The sequence below is a fragment of the Hippocampus guttulatus genome, chromosome 23, assembly GCF_054856545.1.
Source record: "Hippocampus guttulatus isolate MCC_2025c chromosome 23, RoL_Hgut_1.0, whole genome shotgun sequence".
NCBI classification, from domain to species: Eukaryota; Metazoa; Chordata; class Actinopteri; order Syngnathiformes; family Syngnathidae; genus Hippocampus; species Hippocampus guttulatus.
Window position 1 is genome coordinate 2,677,106 of NC_141283.1, and position 19,234 is coordinate 2,696,339.

Below are 19,234 nucleotides of genomic sequence, written 5' to 3' on the forward strand. Positions count from 1 at the left end.
ACTTTTTAGTTTAGCAGACTTGAGCCGAGGTGTCGTAAAGGATAGAAGTCTGCCATGCCACGGTCAGAACGCCAGACTCCATTTTCCTCACATGGAAGCGACAGGTTCCTAGTTGGCGTCATGTCCGGTCCGAATGCCAAAACAATCAGACGGCTCATAAAAATCCTTCAGCGGTCGTGGTGGATAAAACAAGCGTCGCCCTCCCCTTACGCTCTGCTCTATACCTCCCTCTTGTTTGTACCTGCTTTTTCCAGTCAGCTTGTTAGTGGATTTTAAGGGTCAATAAAGGGACGATTATTTTTTTTAAAATGTTTTAATATGAATGGACAGATGGTTCAGACCTCATATTTGGTTTTAATAATTGACTACAGCGAGAGCTCAGTCCGAGTTACTTCACAAAAAGCAGCATTTTTGTAGCTAGCAAAGAATTCTTCAAAAAAGATTTTTAATGCCTGTCCCAGTTGAAGTTTACTGTCCAGATAAGAAAAAAGAAGAAAAACACAACATACATGCAGTAGTTTAGCCTTTCGTCCGCAAGCTTAATGCTAACAAAAGGAAATGCATCCAGTATGTAAAACTTGAAGCAGCTGATACTTAAACACAAAATGTGGAGTAGCACATTGATACATTCAATAGTACAGTAATCATGTATTCTTTATCCTCTGTGAGGAGCTGAGATCTTTATACTGGCCAGGTGTCCATGTAAAAAAATAAATAAAAATTTTAATACATGCATCTCAATGCACCGCTGTAATTGATTAAACATGGTCGACGTTGAGGTGACAAAGTAGCTTGATTTCCCCACTCAACAACTGAAGTCTGCTACAGGTCTACAGTTGCGGCAGTAATGTCAAGTCCCCCCCTAACCAGGGAAATTTAACTTGATCAATACCCGGCACGCCTTTAAAAGTTGAAGGAACTCAGGCAGTTTGAAACAAAGTTCAAAAACAACATTTCCATTTTGCGATTAGCACCAGCGTCCAGCATCGAAATGCCGGAGAAGCCACTATCCTCCATTAGTAACAATGATGCAATTAGCTCTCCCTTGTGTTTGTTTTCCCTTTCACGGAAAAATAGAGTGAATGCGTATTGATGGTTGGAATTAAAAACAAAGCCCAGATGCATTAGTAGTTAATGGACTGTGGCTGGGCATTGCGGAGATGGGGAGGATTGATGGCAAAATGTTTTCTTCATAATTATTTGATCGATTGAACGATAGCAAATGCACTCAATTGCTGGAAGTCCAACACCCAGACAATTAGCTTAAGTTTACTGCCGTTACCCCCAAATGGAACAAAAAAATAGCACAACCTTGGTTTATATTATTCTTTGTGAACCAAGACGAACGAAAAACGGCAACATTGCAGAATCATACCCCCCCCCCCCCCAAGATGGTATGGTCCTGTTCATTCCCCCACGAACCAGGAAGTAGCCTGGTAACCTGGTCACTATCATCACCATTCGCACCCCACCGTTCCAGAAAATGGTACAGTCCTGTCATCTTACATCACCTTCCATGAGCCTGAATTTAACATGCTAACTATCAAATCGACAGACCAAGAAACCCAAACATTCCCCCTCATGGTACCACCCCTGTTAGTTTATGTCACCGTCCATCAACCAGGAAGTAGCATACTAACAAACAACAATTCCACTTTCCAGAATCAAAAATAAAGCTACCCTGCAGTCTTCACGTCATCTTCTGCGAACCAGGAAGTTGCTAGCCAGTTAATAAGTAGACCACCTAATAAACATTATCATTCACCCCTCCCCGAAATAAAATAATAAAAAGTCTCGTCCTGTTGTTCGACCTGCATCTGTCCAAACATTTTATTTATTTTTTCCTAGAAAGTAGCATTGCATTCAAGGGTTTCCGATAATAGCGGCCTAGGATGTGAAACTTGTGGGTGGCTTGTCGGGCCACCTTGGGGTGGTACCATGACTGGATGTCAGCTTGAAAAGAGAGCCTTATAATTTCGGAGATCAGAGCCGGGATAACTAGTGTTCCTGTGAGAAAATTGCCTGTTTGCTTACAATATGTAAATTGAGTGTACGCCTCCGTGGTCTCCTCCGACCTTTCATGTCCATCCAGCTCCGTTCACGCTTCCAATTAGGAACACGAAAATTGCAGCTCCTTCTCGCGCGTTAGCGTCACTTTTCAGTGTTTGCCTTTACAACATTCCTCCCGTTTATTGCCTCGCAGTATTGGCGACATGTTGCCGCTTCCGCTTGTTTTCCGTTCTTTCCGTTTATTTTGAGAGGATCAAACGTCTTGAAAGTCAGTCATTACTCCTTGAATTGGGTTCTCACCGTGCAGGGTGGTGGTCGTTTCGGACCGTGTTACATGGTGGTCACTCCTCACGGCGGGCATACCTCGTTGTCGTTCTCTCTCTATTTCGGCTGAGTTTACCGCAAAGAAATAAGTAGTGGTTTTGAAAATAGCGGCCTTAAATATACAGATGGAACCACCGTGCCCCACCCGTGTTGGTAAAACCACAAGGCGCTGGCTTTTATGTTTTTATATAGCATACATGCCCTTGCGAGTTCAGATGAGTTGAACTGGAGGAACCCGTCTAAGGTTTACAAGGGACGGATCGGGCCAAAGTTCGAAATGAAACGATGGGATTCTTGCTGGATTTGGGTCTGCTGGGAACTCGGGAGCTTTACGCTATGTATCCCACAGCGTGTAAAACAATTACCAACTATTTTGATCGGCATTTATTGGTCTCTCTTTGCTACTTTTGAAGTTCCGCGACAATCCCTTCAATGACACTGGTCGGCGGCTAGCACGATAAGTTAAACAGCGGTCGTCGTCTTTAGTTACTGCTTGTTCTGGTCAAACATCACAATCGAAACGGACTCCAATGCAAGACAACCGTACCAGGATATCCAAATCGCTCCTTTACTCAGAAATAGGCGGCTAAGTATGATAAGCTAAAATAGCAGACGACGTCTTGTTCAGCGTTACTTCAATCAAATTGACTCAAATGCCTCAGCACCAGTCAGATTATCGAAATGGCTTGTTTTTATTGTTGTTGTAGACACAAAAGCAGCTCCAGGCAAAATGAAAGTCCAACTTTGGCAGGTAGCACAACGAGCTAGCACGGTACAGTCATCTACATTCACACTCAGTCCTCCTTTTGTCCAACGTCACAGTCAAATAGAATTAAATGTGCAACACCAGTCACAGAAGAGCCAAAAGTCAAAGTCCTTTTTTCACAAAGAGGCTGAGACGCCATTTTCATCCGTTAGCACCACAAGCTAGCATGGTCATCTCCATATTTACTAAAACTGCAAAACACTCTTGCTTTGTCAGTAATTCCCCTATCAAATTCATATTGATGAATTACTTTGAGTGTAGCAGTTCCGGAACAGAATTGGACTCTAGAAACGTGGACTCAAACGGATTTGAAAAAAAATATATATATACATAGTTTATTACACAAAGGTACGCAAGACTGAACAAAGTACAAGAAAATGGCGAGTCAAACCAAAAACGCTGGCTAGGAAAATATCACATAAATAGCTTGCCCTAAAAAGACAAGAAATCAGCCAAACCGCGACAGATCCAAAACCGAGACTATATTTATACAATAAAAATACGTAACAATCAAAATGCAAAAACCAGGCGAGAAACGACGTGGCACCACTCAGAAATGAGCAGGATGAAGAATAATCCAACGAAGGCTTGACCGGCCTTAAATCCATGCCTTATTGAGATGTGCAGTAGGTGTGCATACTGAAGGGAAAGCCCTCCTCTGCCACCCGCTGGAGACACACAAACAACAGAATCATGCCAGTTACATTTTAACACATGGAGTCTGGAAGGAAAAAAAAAAAAGAGCCCTGCTTCTTCGATGACTGTGTCGTACAAATAGTGATTCAGTCCTGTGGGATACATTGCGGTTGTGTACAACCAACATTTATGTTCCGTCGGAGGGAAAATAAAGACTCGAGTGTAATTAGTTTTGCGGTCAGTATGATAAGCAATCGCAGAAGCACCCCTTGGGATGCATTGTGGTCGGCAACCATGCAGTTGTGTTTTTTTTTTTTTTCTTTTTCAACTTCGATGTTCAATGCAGCACCGCCATGCAGTTAGTCGACATCCTCAGTTGGGTCCCTCTCGACTTCAGCTTTGAATTTCTCTTTTTTTTTTCCTTTGACAAAGGTCATACTCAACACTTTCTTCATTAAAAAAAAAAAAAAAAATTAAAAAGAGCCTAATGGGGCTAACCGTGACTCATATTGTCCTTTTGGTGGCGCATTTTACTGGAGTGCAGTCATTGGTGTGAAAGTGCAGGGACACGGCTTGTTATGAGAAAAGCCAGCGAGGAGCATTTTTGACCTCTTCCGAAGGAATGTGGCCGTTCCCCGCGGAAAGCAAAGCTCGCACCTCGGTCTCAAAATGCTTCCTTCTCTCTTCCTCTGAAACCAACCTTTGTGTAGCGCATTTAAAAAAAGAAGTCCCTGACACATCGTTACCTCCTCCATGTAAGGGCGAGTGCTAAAATCCTCATCCGGCCATCACTTGTCACACATCAGGACGGAGATGGGTCCCCCCCCCCCCCCCCCCCCCTGTGCCGCGTCCTGTTTGACACTCACAAGTGTGCTGTTTTGTTTTGGGGTTTTTTCTTCCCTCCTCCGCTTTTTTTTTTTCCAGATGTTTGGAGGCGACGTCTTGAACGCAATTCCAAATCCGGTGGCTTCCAAAGAGCAAGCTTTTCTAAACAAGGAGTCAAAAGTCATTGTAGGACATGTTTGGCTTTTTTTTTTTTTTTTTTTTCAGGCATAGCTTCGCATCTTGGTAAAGCGGCAGTCGTCTGGCTCGGGGGTTGACGGCTCTGGAGCGTTTCCATCGATCTGGCTCAGAACAACCTGGCAGCCCCTCGCTCCACTCGTCTGTGGTCTTAGGACCTTGGCGGTGGTGACGAGCCATCTGTCACCCCTTCCACTCAACTTCCACCGTCGATCCGCTCGATTCCTCGGAATATGCCGAATATGCAATCCGCGTCCTCCGCTGCCAGAGCAAAATATTCACGTCGGTCATTTCCTAGATGGGACGCTCACGTGTCGTACTTCCGCTACATTGAGCCCCTTGTGTATGCGAGCCCACGAGGTTCGTGTGCCTTTTAGTTGAATCAATTGTCTACAAAACTTCAGTCTTTCGTTTGTTTTGCGATGGCGTTTGTATTTATACGTTTTCACGTCCATGTTTGTGACCACTTCCGGCTTTGTTGCAGCTGCAGCAGTTGTAAAGGTTCAATCTAATTAAGCTGTTTTGTAATGCCGTTAGCGTAGCTCCATCTAGTGGATGCACAGCGCAACCGCAGACAGTTTTGTAGCTTTCTATTCTCTGCGGCTTATACTGCTCTATATACAGTATGAAAACTGTTTTAAAAGAGGCCATTTATTCAAGGTGCGCCTTATTGTGCAGAAAACACGGAACTTGGAAACCCCGTAAAAAGGAAAATTCCATACTAATTACATTTGGGCGCTTGACTCGATCAATCCGAGTTCCTCAGAAATGTTTTGTTTTCTTCAAATGTCTCGCTGAATAGTCACCGCTAGAGAAAAATGATCCACGTCGAATCCTCGCCACATGCTTTTAAAAAACACACTTGAACTTAGTCGAGTAGTTTTTGCAAAAGTCTCCCCGATGACCCGTTCTCACTCGAGAAATCGGAGACTGTCGAATCACTCTGACAAAACACAAAAAACTGTCTTGCTTGTACGCCGCGCTTGCTTCAAGCTGTTCATTCGTCACTGGCGCGCTGGAGGATTTTTATTTTTATTATTATTATCTTTTTAAGTGAATTTAACATTGTCCAGTTCATCACCAAATGCTTAAGCAGATCGCTCAACGCCAACGAAGGAAAATTAAAATGAGTAGAGTTCACTGGACTTATTGACTTAGCACATGAATAATGAAACCACGATAGTGTGAAGGAACGCTGCTTGTGTATTCGAGAGACATCTCCTACTGTACTTGAGGAAATGAGGCAATTTTTTTTTCTTGTAAATTATCTTGTTGCCATGCCTGGAAGAAATTAAACGTTCCTTTTTGGGGAAAGAATGTCGAGATGATAAAGCAACACGCTGTTTTTTTGAGTTACGATTTCTCTCTTAGTTCTCCCCCCCCCCCCTCCCACCCCCCAAAAAGTCTTTGGAAGACAGTTTTGGACCCTTTTTTTTGTTTGTTTGTTTTTAACAGGCTTTTGAATGCTGATCTAAATTACATATGTAAGAAATTGCCTTCAAATTCCACTTAGCTTTATTGCCTTCCAGGGAGTCTTCGTCCTTTGTAGTCATCACCCTCCATTGAGTTTATCCCCATGCTGTTTTTTGGGGGGAGGGGGAAGGGGGGGGGGGGGGGCTAAGCGCTCCCAGCGGGTGAAGTAAATAAAGGGTTTGTCGGATCAGTCTGAATGGGGCCCTCATGGGTTATTACCACCGCAAATATTCCGCGGCTTTTCTGACTTTTACAGAAGCAGGAAAGCCGCAAGCCATTGCGAGCGTCGTTTGCTGGATCAAAACGGGGGCTGTCGGGTCTGATGGCTTTTTTTGTTTGTTTTTTGCTTATCTCTCACCGGCAAAGACATCGCAATTACGCAGAGTCTGTGCTAAAGTGCATCAAACGTTCAACAGAATATGACGGTGGCTCTCAATCGCAGGTTTCCGCCTGTAGCGGGTCTGCATCATACCCGCCGCGCGAGACTCTTTCTGTAAAAAAAAACAAACAAACAAAAAAAAACAAACAAGTGCGCGTATGTGCTAGCGCTACATTAGCATGAATCCACAGCCGTGTTTGTTCGCCGCGACGAGGCTCGGCAAAGGCCGCCTCTGTCGGAGCAGCGCCGGTCGACAAGTACAGTGCGTCAGTGTGCACGCGTGACGTGTGGCGTTAAATCTTGCCCTAACGCAGCCAAGGGGGAGGGGCAACATTTCGCACCTGACGGCCTTGACCCGAAACAGAGCTCAGTTGAGTTCCCCCAAGCGCTTGAAACGCAGCACTTAGCTTTCCCCCATGACCGACCCTCAATGGACTCGTATTTCTTGTCTCGTACATGCGGTCTGGCAGGGCGTCCTCAAATTCGGCTTAGCGAAATGCCACGGTTTCTTGTCTGAATTGCTGAAAGATTAGCGAGTGAAACCAGGGGCTGATGTGAAAACGTTAGGTTTGAAAAAGAAAGGCTTGTTTGTTTTTTTAGGGTGCAAAATGAAGTGAGACGGGTTGTTTTTAGGACTCTGTTGTCATTTTACGCTTCATAATTAATGTCTGCTTGTGTGAATTTCCACACATGTGTGACTTTGTGTGGGGGGTGTTGGATAATTGTTTTTATTTATTTATTATTTTTTTTATTTCAGCTCTTCTTGGCTCCATTTGAATCAGGGCAGGGTTGAAAGGGTAGGACATCTGTGATGTGCGCATGAGAATCTATCCATTTTTTTTGTTGCACTTGATATCATGATGTGAAGTGATGAAACTTCACTACTCCCCCCCCAAAAAAAAAAACGGTTGTTGTAATGTGTATTTTAATAAGGAAATATAAGGTGCTATAATATTCAAATTTGAAAAATTATATTGTAGTAAGATAATTTTTTGTTAAAGTTAAGACCCAAATTGTTTTTGCATCATTTGAATGGCCATTTTGCTTCTCAATCTGATGTCTGTCTTGAACACCTGGGAGCAGTGTAACACAAAGAGATGGATGTTGGCTTCGGTGAGATGACTCAACTCCTCTGAACTTATCAGTACAGCACTAATATGTTGTTCTTCGCAGAGGATAAAGAATTTATACTTGAGTACAGTCGACGCCCCATGTTTACAGGCCGGCATATGCGGATTTTCCTGTTCTCAGAAATCTTTTTTACTGTTAAAAAATATATATTTTCACCCATTATTGCATTATTTTTTTGACGCAACTATGCTGCCATCATACACCCGTAAGGCACCCCTGTACATATTCTTATTGAAAAAGAAACTTTTTTTAATCATTTTTTTGGAGGGCGTAGGCTTAAACCTGTGTTTTCAGTTGATCGAGTCATACGGCGAATTGAACATGTCTCAAGACATCTTATTTCCAAGTTGTTTTTTTCCCGGGCATTTATGCTTTCCGAGTTGCGTCCTGTCACTGTATGTACGGAAGCGTATTCATTACACTCTGTTAATGTCACACGAATGGATTTCTTGTCAAGCGCCGACATAAACGCTTCTGCCTGATTACTGCCTTTTCGGAGCCAAGTGTCGGATTTAATCTGAATTAAATCGGCCGTGAAATACAAAGATAGGCGTCCTAGTTTATGTGCGTCGTCTGCAAAGTTGACGGCCTCCCGCGCCTTTAATTCAGACAGATGTTCGAAAGCGCGGCGTACACTTTGACTGTCCGCAGCCCTCCTTCAAAGGCCTCGTCCATAAATACGTTCGTGCTGTTCTTGGAAGTGAGTGCTGCGTTCTGTTTTTTATTTTGGGGATGTTGCCTTTTTAGCTCGATCTTCTGAAGTCTCCCTTCCATCTTCAATCGGGACCGTTTCGGCCTTGATTCATTAGCATTCGGATGTTTTCCCTCCCCAAAAATATGTGTCCCCTCCTCTTCACCCAGTCCCCGTCCGTCGCTGACATGTGCTCCCCATACAGCACTCGCACTTGATTTGGCACTTGATGAGGAAAATAACAGAGGCGGGAAAATGTGAACGTGGACCTTTTTTCTTTTCTTCTTTTTTTTTTCTTCTCAGGAGGCTTTCCGATGAAGTCATGGGGGTTACAAGGTGCTTCTGCTGAAAATGCACACACGTGCACACATCCTGTGGGCTTTTGCTGCAGGCGCGGGAGTGACCTTACACATGAACGCGCTCTCTTTCCTCAAATAAGGGACTCCACTCGAATCGATGCCATGCCCCCACTTGATTGCCAGGTGCATCCGTCACTTCACGATGTACTGCTCACTGGCCAATAGCATTTCTTTACCACAAAAACACAATGACCGCAGATGGGCTGTGGAATACACTTAGTGCAGAAACATATGATGTATGCCGAGCAAACATTGGTAAATATGGCAACAGTGTCTGGTTATTTACTGTTTTGTTTTGGGGGGGGTTAGAAGAATAAATTTGCTTTCTATATTATTTGGATTAAATTGATTATTAATTATTTTGGGATTTTTTTTAATACTACAGATTTTCGAGATGATTTAAAAAAATAGATGCCATACCTCAAATACAATTTTTACTTTAAGAATTAGTGAGCCGTTAAATTTTTTTTTAAAAAGGTTGTGTAGTCATCCCATGAAGGAATATTGTTTTAAAATTGTTCAAAATATGATGTAATATTTATTCACATTTTTTAAACATTTTTTGATGTGAATGGAATAGCGGCTCGGACGAAAAACAAAAATCAGATTTTGCACAAACAAGGATTATTGTTAAAAATGGGACAAAACATTCATTGTCATGATTTATTCATGTTTATTTTAATTACTATTATATATATTAATTAATGTAATTATTTTTTTTCTCAAAACAATGTGTAAAAAAATAAAGGCCTAGCCCCAAATAAAATATGAGGATGGACAAAAATTATGTATCGTATTATACTGTGCCTATAAATTGTTCTGCATTTGGATTAACCCTTAAACTGTCACTAGCTATTTGTGGAAAAAAGAAAAAAAACAGAACTTGGAAAAATAAAGGTGTTCCCTGAAGTAAATTTTGAGCACGAGCCTGGAAAGTCATGATAGAATTTGGAAGATATTGTACTGTATATAATTGAGATGAAGTATCATTTATTTGTGGAAAAACTCATTTGTTATCCCCAATGCCTGACTACTAAGAGTCACCTCTTAGTGCCGATGAGTCCCGAGCTCGCCACTCGCTGTGGAAATGCGGTCCGCTGTTCACATACCTTGCAAATCACTGTGTTTTGTCCATGATATATTTTTTACGGCCTTGTGGGCAAAAATCGCACATGCTCACCTTTTTCTGTCCTGAGCTTGTTCCGAAAGAAGCAAAGCCAAAACAAGGGAGTGGCTTTCTTCCCCGCCCCAAAGGCGGTTGGCTAAACCTGGCATCGGCCGAACGTGAAGCCTGACAGCACTTTCCATCAAATGGCAATTTATGCTACCAGATGAAGCCGGCGCTTTGCGCTACCGCGCGCCGTGTAATTAGCCGGTGCTGCGGGCTTTCACGCTGACACACACGTGCACACGAGACATGCTTTTTTTTTTCTTCCTTACCATTCCCACTTTTTTTTTTAAACCAGAAATTACGGAAAATCTACGTCTACTACCTCAATTGTATCCTAGCGCACTGACATTGGATTACATTGTCCGGATGACTTTATTCGGCTCTTCTACTGCTACTTTGATTTATCCTACCATACAAAGGCTCAACGGATTAGACGACATATCAAAAGGAACTCACATGTGTGCATGTTTCTCTTTGAAAAGTCTTTCTGGAGAGCTGCTACAACCTTAGCGCCCCCGCACCCCCGCCTCCTCCTCCTTCCACTGCCGTCATTGCATTCCATCATAGCAATGTGTCGCGTTGCTCCTTTATCCTCTGCCATTTTTCATCATCTGGCCGCTCAGATTTTCCCCTCATTGTTTTCCCCCTTTTCTTCCCCTTTTTGTCTTCCGTCATCGTTGACGGAGTGGCCGCAGGCACAAAAATAGCCGATTTAACTGCATTTTGCGACACCAGGCGCTCACCAGTGATTGGAACAATCCCAGTTCACAGGCTGTCTTGTTTACTCCCGAGCCCCGTTTGCCAAACCGGAACAGCAGCGCCGCGCGAGTTCCTTGCAGTCGACAAGCGGTCGCCACGCTATGTCAATCATAATAATAATAATAGTCCTTAATATGGGAGGAGAAAATGTGTGTAGAATCTCCAGTGGACAGCTTATCAGGTTATCATTATTTGTGCATGAACGGGTTAACTATCGTCAAAAAATGCAAAACCATCTTCAAAAAAATGCAACACAATTTTTTTTTTCTTCACGTCTGATTGTGTGTGGGTGTTTCGTAGAATTGTAGTTGTAATCATATTTCTATGCCGATCCGTTGAATGTGTTTTTTTATTTTTTTCATGCCGTTCGCCATTCGCTCTGTCAACTTCTGCTCCTCATATGCCGTACAAACTCTTCTCTGCTCGACTGTGAGGGGCCAAAACGTTTCCGACTTTTCAATGCTTTGGCCGCCACATTCGTACACGATTTGACTCCGGGTGCTATTTATAGACGTCGATAGCAGAGATGAATGACAACACGTGTTTGGATTTGTGAAGCTATGTTGTCCGTAGTTTATCGAATCAAACTCCCCCCAAAAAAGTGTGACTTTTACTCAATCGTTTAATAAATATCAAAACCAAAGAGGCTATAATATAATTTTGCAGCGGTCTCGTAATTTAGGTTTTTTTTCGTCCTGAGATGTATCTTGGGTAAACTATGTATTTTTTTACATTGGCTTTTGTTTGTGCTTGTCTAGACTACACGCTAAGCAAATGAGATGCTCGGGATGCTAAGCACATTTTGATGTGATTTAAGACTGTTACTCATCTTTCACGCTACTTCAAGTGACACTTCGCATCCATATAAATTGAGAAAATGTCTTATTTAGTGCTCAGCCAGGAATGTCAAGCCACTGAGGAAGCTGCCAGTAAATTAATCTCGCGCTGACGTCAGCTCACAAATCCATATGATAACACGATTTCTCCCGTCGGTCTCCCCTGTGTTTTCGCGGCAACTTCCTGACATGTGTCCCGTGACCGACTAAGGAGGAATTCTACCCCCTCTCCTCACATCGCTAATGAAGTTCATTCTTCAAGTTCCCAGCATGTGAAGCGCATTTTGGTTGACGGACGGTCTCAATGACTTGGTGTATTTTTTTGCTTTTTAACCAATTGATCCCCAGTCATTTTTATGACGACGCTATTTGTCAGAACAAGACCGCGGTGGTTTCTCGTCCTCATGCATGCACAGTCAGTGTAGCAACGGGTTCGACCACCAGTGACTACTATTGTGTGACCACTTAGTTTTATCCTCTTTGCATGACTTGGCGACTGCTTTGAATTTGGAGAAATCAAAACGACTGAGCGAAAGTGACTCCCATGATGGCTTGAAACACAAATGTAGCCAAACGTTAGCGTGCAATTGGGGCTGTTACTACTTTTCAGACTTGCAGTACAGTATATGAGTTTTTTTTTTAATCCTTTCGTGCACCCTGTAACATGATAACATAAGATGTCCACTGTAGTAACCGTGAAAGAGTTAACGTGAGCTGTCCTTCTGATTTTTTTAGTTGCTTTTGAATTTTGCTTTGACGTGCTAGGGGAATCTTAGGACACAAATGCTATACAATGGATGTAAACTCATTCAACTCAACCGACCTTGGGGGGAGGACTGCGTTCCATAAACGGGAGTTTTATTTTGGGATTCCCATATGTTGGATTTTACGGCTATGCTCGGTGGTCCGTTTCAGTGGTCGCAAACCAAGTCCCCGAAATAAATAGAAAGCGTCGTCTCAGTTCGACATTGTGGTCTTCGGCACCTGCAAAAACAGAAGTGACGACGCGGCGTGTTTTAATTGTATCTAATTTTTATTTCCCTTGACATGACAGCGTGGTGATGCAGAGTGGGGAAGAGTCGGCATGGCCCGTGACTGTTCTGTAATTAGGGAGATGGATGGAGTTTTGCGGTTGCTCCTCCGACACACCTAATCAATGGGTGGGGTGGCAACACACAAACATACATGCCTGTGTATATCTCGTGTGTTTGCATATGGTGTCAATTGTGGCCTAAACGTTTACGAAAAGCATATGGCCGTGTTTCTAAAGTTTACAAGAGTAAAGGTATACAAAGCTATTCGATCGCCCCTATAGCTACAGCTTTTTATTGCATAATATTATCCATTGTTTGCTAGCTTCTTGCTTCCTGACTCTGGTCAGTTTGAATGATTGACACCCCATTTTGAGCAAAAAAGAGAGCAAAATGGGGATTGAATCAAGTTTGGTAGGCCCGCATTAACAATGTGAAGTACTCGATGGTGGCTAGCATGCACTAGGAGACACCTTATATGATTGTAGCAAGAATATTCGTGGAAACTATCATTTCCTCTATAAAAAGAGTTCTCCAAAATCCTCCCGCAAAAAAAGACCTTCCGCACGTCTGTCTGTCTTAAAAAGGGAGCGCACACAATCTCCAGACAGCAGCATGTGGTGAAAGTTGAGAAGCGCCTGACGTTGACACTCGCCGGAGAACCTGTAATCGGCTTGGACACAACCGGAACATTCCAGGGCAGCAGCCCAGTGACCTTGCGAGTCCGCTTGGCTTCATCACGCTCATCATCAACCATTCCTGCGTCGCTGTCATAGACGTTTACGGTCCCGCGGCGTAGCCTGGCGTAACATTCCAGCGACCAGAGGAAGAGGTCGGATTGGCTCCATGCGCAATTGGCTGTGATCTAGTTACTTATAGATGAGCGCCATGCCATAACTAACATTACCTTTGACTGCATGGTTTTGAAACTCGCTCGAAAGTGGTATCGGTGTCAAAGTATCGGAACCTAATAAATTAGTTAGATTAGATCAGGAGCCTTGAAAACTCCCACACAGCGATCATAATCAAATTTAACGGCTGGTTTAAAAATTATGTGCTCTACTGTTTTGTTTTGTTTTTAATTAATTTTTTTTAATGAGCTGCGGTGGTTTATGTGGCTGTATTGATAGAGATGCTAATTGGGCCGAGCAGTTGCGGGCCAGAAGCAAAGCCACAGATCTTGTGACCCAATAATCCAATTAGGCTTTTAGCTACGTGCCTGCGCGCTGCCACATTCCACTTAGCTCGGCCATCAGTCACTTCCTGACTCACACGCACACAAATATGTTTATGTTTGACTTGTTTCCCTCCCCACTTAAAAAAGATACTAAGAGGCTCAATCTGTCTTCATTAGTTGCTGGGTGATAACCAGGAAACGGGCCGGAATTTGAATCAGCATCGTGCTGCGCCTGCAGACATTTCCCCTCTTGACCTTTGACCTCAACGTCATTATGGATGATAACCACACAGGAAAAAAAAAATTGTGTTCGCAGCACTCGGAAGTTCTGAGACCTTTGTTGAACCCCATGTGGTCAAATTGAGTTGGAATCAGGTGACGAGTCATATTTATATATTTTTTAAGACCATGCGTAGTTGCAACTGATTCATTTTGACATTAAATGTCAATTGTTTTGTATTTATCTATCGGTTCTGCTTTATGGATATAGACCTTATCGTATAGAAAATGGTCACAGATGTGTTAAAGATTTCATTTCTATCAAGTACTTAATTTATTTTTCGGTTTCAAGTAGGGATGTTCAATACCACTTTTTCAGAGCGGTTACCAGTACAAGTTTTCACTCTTGCCTGAGTAGACGCCGATACCGATACTATGTACCGATACCACTAGAACTTATGATACACAAAATTTCAAGGTATCGGTACTCACCCACCGCATGTTTTAAATCATGTGCCAAGAGTATAAATGTATACTGTAGACTACAGGTGTGATATGGACAAAATCTTTTCTCATGATCCAGGTAACTTTATATCTCACTAACTTTTTGAATGAACATTCATGGTATATGTTTCGTTTCATTCACGCCACTGTATAAAATAAAAACAAACAGCAATGACTGCACTCCCGCTAATAATGTCAGCAATGTCCCGGCTGCTCCACCCAACCATAAATTACTCCAGAAAGTGATCCGTCGTTACAACAACCGCAGGGACGCCCCCCCCCCCCCCGCCCCCAACCCCATCCCACCTCTCATCGGCACCCTGTATGGAGTAGGCTGACTGTTGTTCGCATGACGTTAACATAACAAACAGTATGTTCCTGTCACGAGGCCAACCTCAAAGAGCTGCTAATAAATCAAAAGGTCACTGTCAGGGCGGGATTGGCTTAAAATCCATCTGGGTCGATAACCTCGGCGAAATTATACCACATAGCGCGCACCACGACTGGCACTCATGTTGGTTTCGCGAAGACGCTCGCGTGAGGTGCCAAATGGGGGAACATTGGCTGTGTGTAAAGCAAATGTGTGGATGTGTATCTCCTTTGAGAAACACAGTGAGATTGTTCTCTTATGTAATATTTCCTCTCCTCGCAGCTTGATTCCCTTGCTCGCTTGCCAACTTGTCTCCCTCACTACCGAGCGCCGTCCCTCTGGGCCGCAACCAGCACCTGGACGTTCCCCCCCACCCAAAAAAAAGAAAAGAAAAGAAAACAGAGAGACGAGTGTTGATTGTGGCCACAAGAAAAGGCAACTGTCTGAAGTCAGCGCCTCCATTCAGACGCGGTGATGAAAAATCCTTGAAAGAGCTCAGTTGTTCCCACACTGAGCATCTTTGCACTAGTCAACTGTATGTGCTCCTCCCGTTGGGAGGAGCGCTTGGAGATGGAACAACACGCAGCGTCGCAGTCCAATGAAAAGTTCTATTTATTTAGTTTTTTTTAAAAATTGTCTACAAATGTATTCATAAATAAGCACCGATTTGTCGGCATGTTTCGATTGGACAGTGACAACATATTTTTGACTCTTGCTATTTAAAAAAAAAAAAAAGAAAAAGGCGGCCCGGTGGGCGACTGGTAGCGCCCTCACAGCTCTGGCCTTCCTGTGTGCACTTTGCATGTCTTCCTCATGACTGCGTGGGTTTTCTCCGGGTATTCCGGTTTCCTCCCACGTTCCAAAATCATGCATGGCAGGCTGATTGAACACTCCAAATTGTCCCGAGGTGTGAGTGTGAGCGCGGATGGTTGTTCGTCTCTGTGTGCCCTGCTATTGGCTGGCAACCAGTTCAGGGTGTGTGCCCCCCCACCCCCACCCCGAAGACGGCTGGGATACGCTCCAGCACCCCCCACGACCCTTGTGAGGATAAAGCGAATCGGAAAATGGATGGATGGATGGATGCTTAAAAAAAAATAAAATAATAATAACGTTAGCATCAACATGCTAACGAGAATCAATGTTCCCTTGATAGCAAAAAAAAATGTTTTGTCTTTCTGGATAAAGACAAAAAAAATTGTTGATACTTTAGCGCCTGTGTTTTTTCACTTGACACTGGCGCAATTCAACGCGGTATTTTTGTGTTCTCTTTGCAGGGTCGTCGACATACGAGGATGACCACGGACCTCCTGTTGCAAGGGTGAGTCTCTTTTTTTTTTTAATTAAAGCAGTCGACATAACTGCCAAGCAAAAAAAAAAAAATTAAAAAAAAAGACCAGTTTGCCCACTGAATATTTCTGAATATGTGATGCAATGTTCAGCAATATTTTGCACGACCCAAGAAAGTGAAAGTCAGTAGGCCACCGCACACTTCCAGGAAGTTGATTGTTGGGAGAAAAAAAAAGGGGGGGCGGGATTACATAACAGGTCTTTTTTTACCCCCCCGCCTTACCTCAATCTCCAGCTTGCAGTGTTACAGCTCCGACAGACACACTCGCCATTTCCTCGACGTGACCTCTTCTCTGTGCCGCACACATTCCCACGATACACACGCTCACGCAATGTTTTGGCATCATTTTTCAAACATGAAGTTTGTTGTTCTTCCGTCCGTGGAAGATTTGATTTACTTCTCAAGCCACGGCAGGCCGCTCTCCGTTCAAGTGTCATTGATGGATTCGCATTTAATGGCTCGGACATCTTGGAAGGCTACGATTAGCACATCAAACATCTGACACACAACCGCGGTAACTTAATAAAATGTGTCATAAAATAAAACTTTGAGCTCTTTGTCACAGCCAAAAACAGTTGCCCATTTTTATTTCAAATGATGCTAAGTGACGGACTTCATTGTTTTATTTTTCTTCGGCACAATAAATTGCTCTGATGAAGATTTTCTGATCCTCCAAATCTCGTAAAATTTTGATCTCTGTGAACATTTGTGTTGTTGGGTTAACAAACGTGTACTAGAACAATACCAGCGGTGGAGGATTTTATTAAAATGTTCCTTTAAAACACAAAAACGATGCCAAAAAAAAAAAAGACACAGCAAGTCTGCCATTTTGGTCTGAAGCGGCCATTTTAAACCCTCAAGCCATTTCCAGGTGTCCTTCAAAGACTAGCTAGTTTTACAGATTTGGTGTGACTGAATTCTAATTATGTATACTCCACAAATGTTCGTCAAATCAGATAAGATATTTTCTTTTGTTTCAGCACCGCTTAACGGCAAAGCGTGGCGACAACGTCAGAAAACACAACACTTGAATAACTTGCCTCCACGACATCAGATCGTGACCAGACACAGAATCCTTTTTTTTTTCCTTCAAAAGACGTCCCCTAAAAAAAAAAAAGTCATATTTTCAAACACGAGTAAAAAAAACAAAGGTGGGCGTGCGTTCTTGTCGTGCCTGCTTCTCCGTGCGGATGTTATTCTTAGCGTCGCGTGGTTTTTCTCTACGCTCTCATTTTTGCATGGCGCTCCAAACTGTCATGTCAAAGTTATAATCTTTGGCCACATTTACCGTTAGCGCCTGCACATCTGCATGCACGCATACTTCGACACACACGCGCGAGCCGCAATGCGAGCAAAACATCAGTACAGTGATCCCTCGCTACTTGGCGGTTCCTTTATCGCGGGTTCAGTGCATCGCGGATTTTTTCAAACATAAAAAATATAATAGATATATTTTTAAATATATATACAGTACTGTATATGTTGCTCTATGTGACTCGCTGTTGTTTTGCAGCTTCTCGCGGACCGTTTGCGGACTTGAAAATGTTGTTATTTTTTTTTTTTACCTGTTTATATTAATTGGTCGCTACTTGGTGGATTTTCGTTTATCGCGGGTGGTTTTGGTCCCCATTAACCGCAATAAACGAGGGATTACTGTAGTCATTTTGAGCCAGGGCGTTGATAAAATGCCCTGGAGGTGGTGAATGCAACGTTACTGCTAACGTGACTGTCTGGAAGATGATAAATTAGGAAATGAACCGCACTCAACTTAAACTTTCGGCACGTCCTGTGCGCTCACGTAGCGCTTTTAATTATCGTTTGGCCGACTCCGTCGCAACAAGTTTGAAGTGAAGCAACACGCTTGACAGAAACGTGTGTGAACTTGTGACACAACCTGTGAATCGCTTTTTGTGTGTGTGTTGGAGGGGGTTGGGGGGTGGGGGGGTGCCCTTCATCCCATGGCCCAATACCACACGCAGAGCGACGCACGCACATCCACACCTTGTTCCCGCACGGGAGGCAATTTTGTTTCATCGCCGCGCGCCAGTCAAAAAACCACAAACAAGAAGCGAGACTTGGCGTGACGTCACGGCCGCGCTCTTCCTCATCGCGCGTCGCCGTTTCGCTTCCCGTTGTTGCTCTCGCGGGCTTCTCATCTGGCAAAAGATTCCGTTTGGAACTCGTTCACAGTTCAGCGACCAAAATTCAGCTCAGAGGGTGTGTGTGCGCGTGTGTGTGTTGATGCAAAGGTAAATGTGTCTGCAGCAGCAGAATATTGCATTGGTGCCAGCAATCGCCCGGTAAATCGTCCGCGATCCAATTTATGGCCTGGTGTGTTCTAAAAATAATATTTCATCTTATCGTACGTTAAGCAGGGATGGCAATTTTCCGCGGATACGCGGAAATCCGTCGTTTTATTTCTTAAATGGATCATTTTTGTGAATCGTCTAAATCCGTTGAGAAAATTTTCGGGGGGGGGGGGGGTCAGGTACCTTATCGTCTAATTTTCACGAGCTCTGCCGATAAGTCTTTCCATCTTCCGATTGTAAACAGCCCTGCGATTGGACGTGTATAATGTCTTACTTGTTGTGATTGGTCGCCCCGTCCAGGCCACGCCCCTTTTCACTTTTTTCATCACTAGCCATTGCCATCCATCCCTGGTTAAGAGAAGACGGTACTGTCCAACCAAACGTGCCCCAAAGTCAGTTGAGCTTTGAAAAGGGACCGGCAGCGAATGTGTTTCGATTTCAATAATTTAATTGTAAATCATTCTGACATGAGTTAATAAATCTTATATCTAAAATTGGAGTTTTCTGCGTTGAAAGGAAAAATTGGAAATTGGTTCGGACTGTGGGACACATGGAATAACGCCCCCGCCCCACCCCGCCCACACACACACACACACTCCCCTCCCCGCCACCCCCTCTCTTAGGACAACATTACAATTCCAGACTGGGAATGTTAACAAGAACCCATAACTCCCTGCATTCCTCTTCCCATTTGGAAAAGGAGATAAAAACACGCTTTTGA

General features: G+C 43.5%; 1 protein-coding gene across 1 annotated transcript in view; it reads left to right on the forward strand.

The window, feature by feature from the left end:
- Positions 1-19,234, forward strand: part of LOC147185695 (uronyl 2-sulfotransferase-like) — a 34,150-nt gene that overhangs the window by 2,660 nt on the left and 12,256 nt on the right. The window contains exon 2 of the mRNA XM_086104541.1: positions 16,131-16,174. Within this exon, the coding sequence (XP_085960667.1) occupies positions 16,131-16,174 (44 nt within the window). The remainder of the gene's footprint in view (positions 1-16,130; positions 16,175-19,234) is intronic.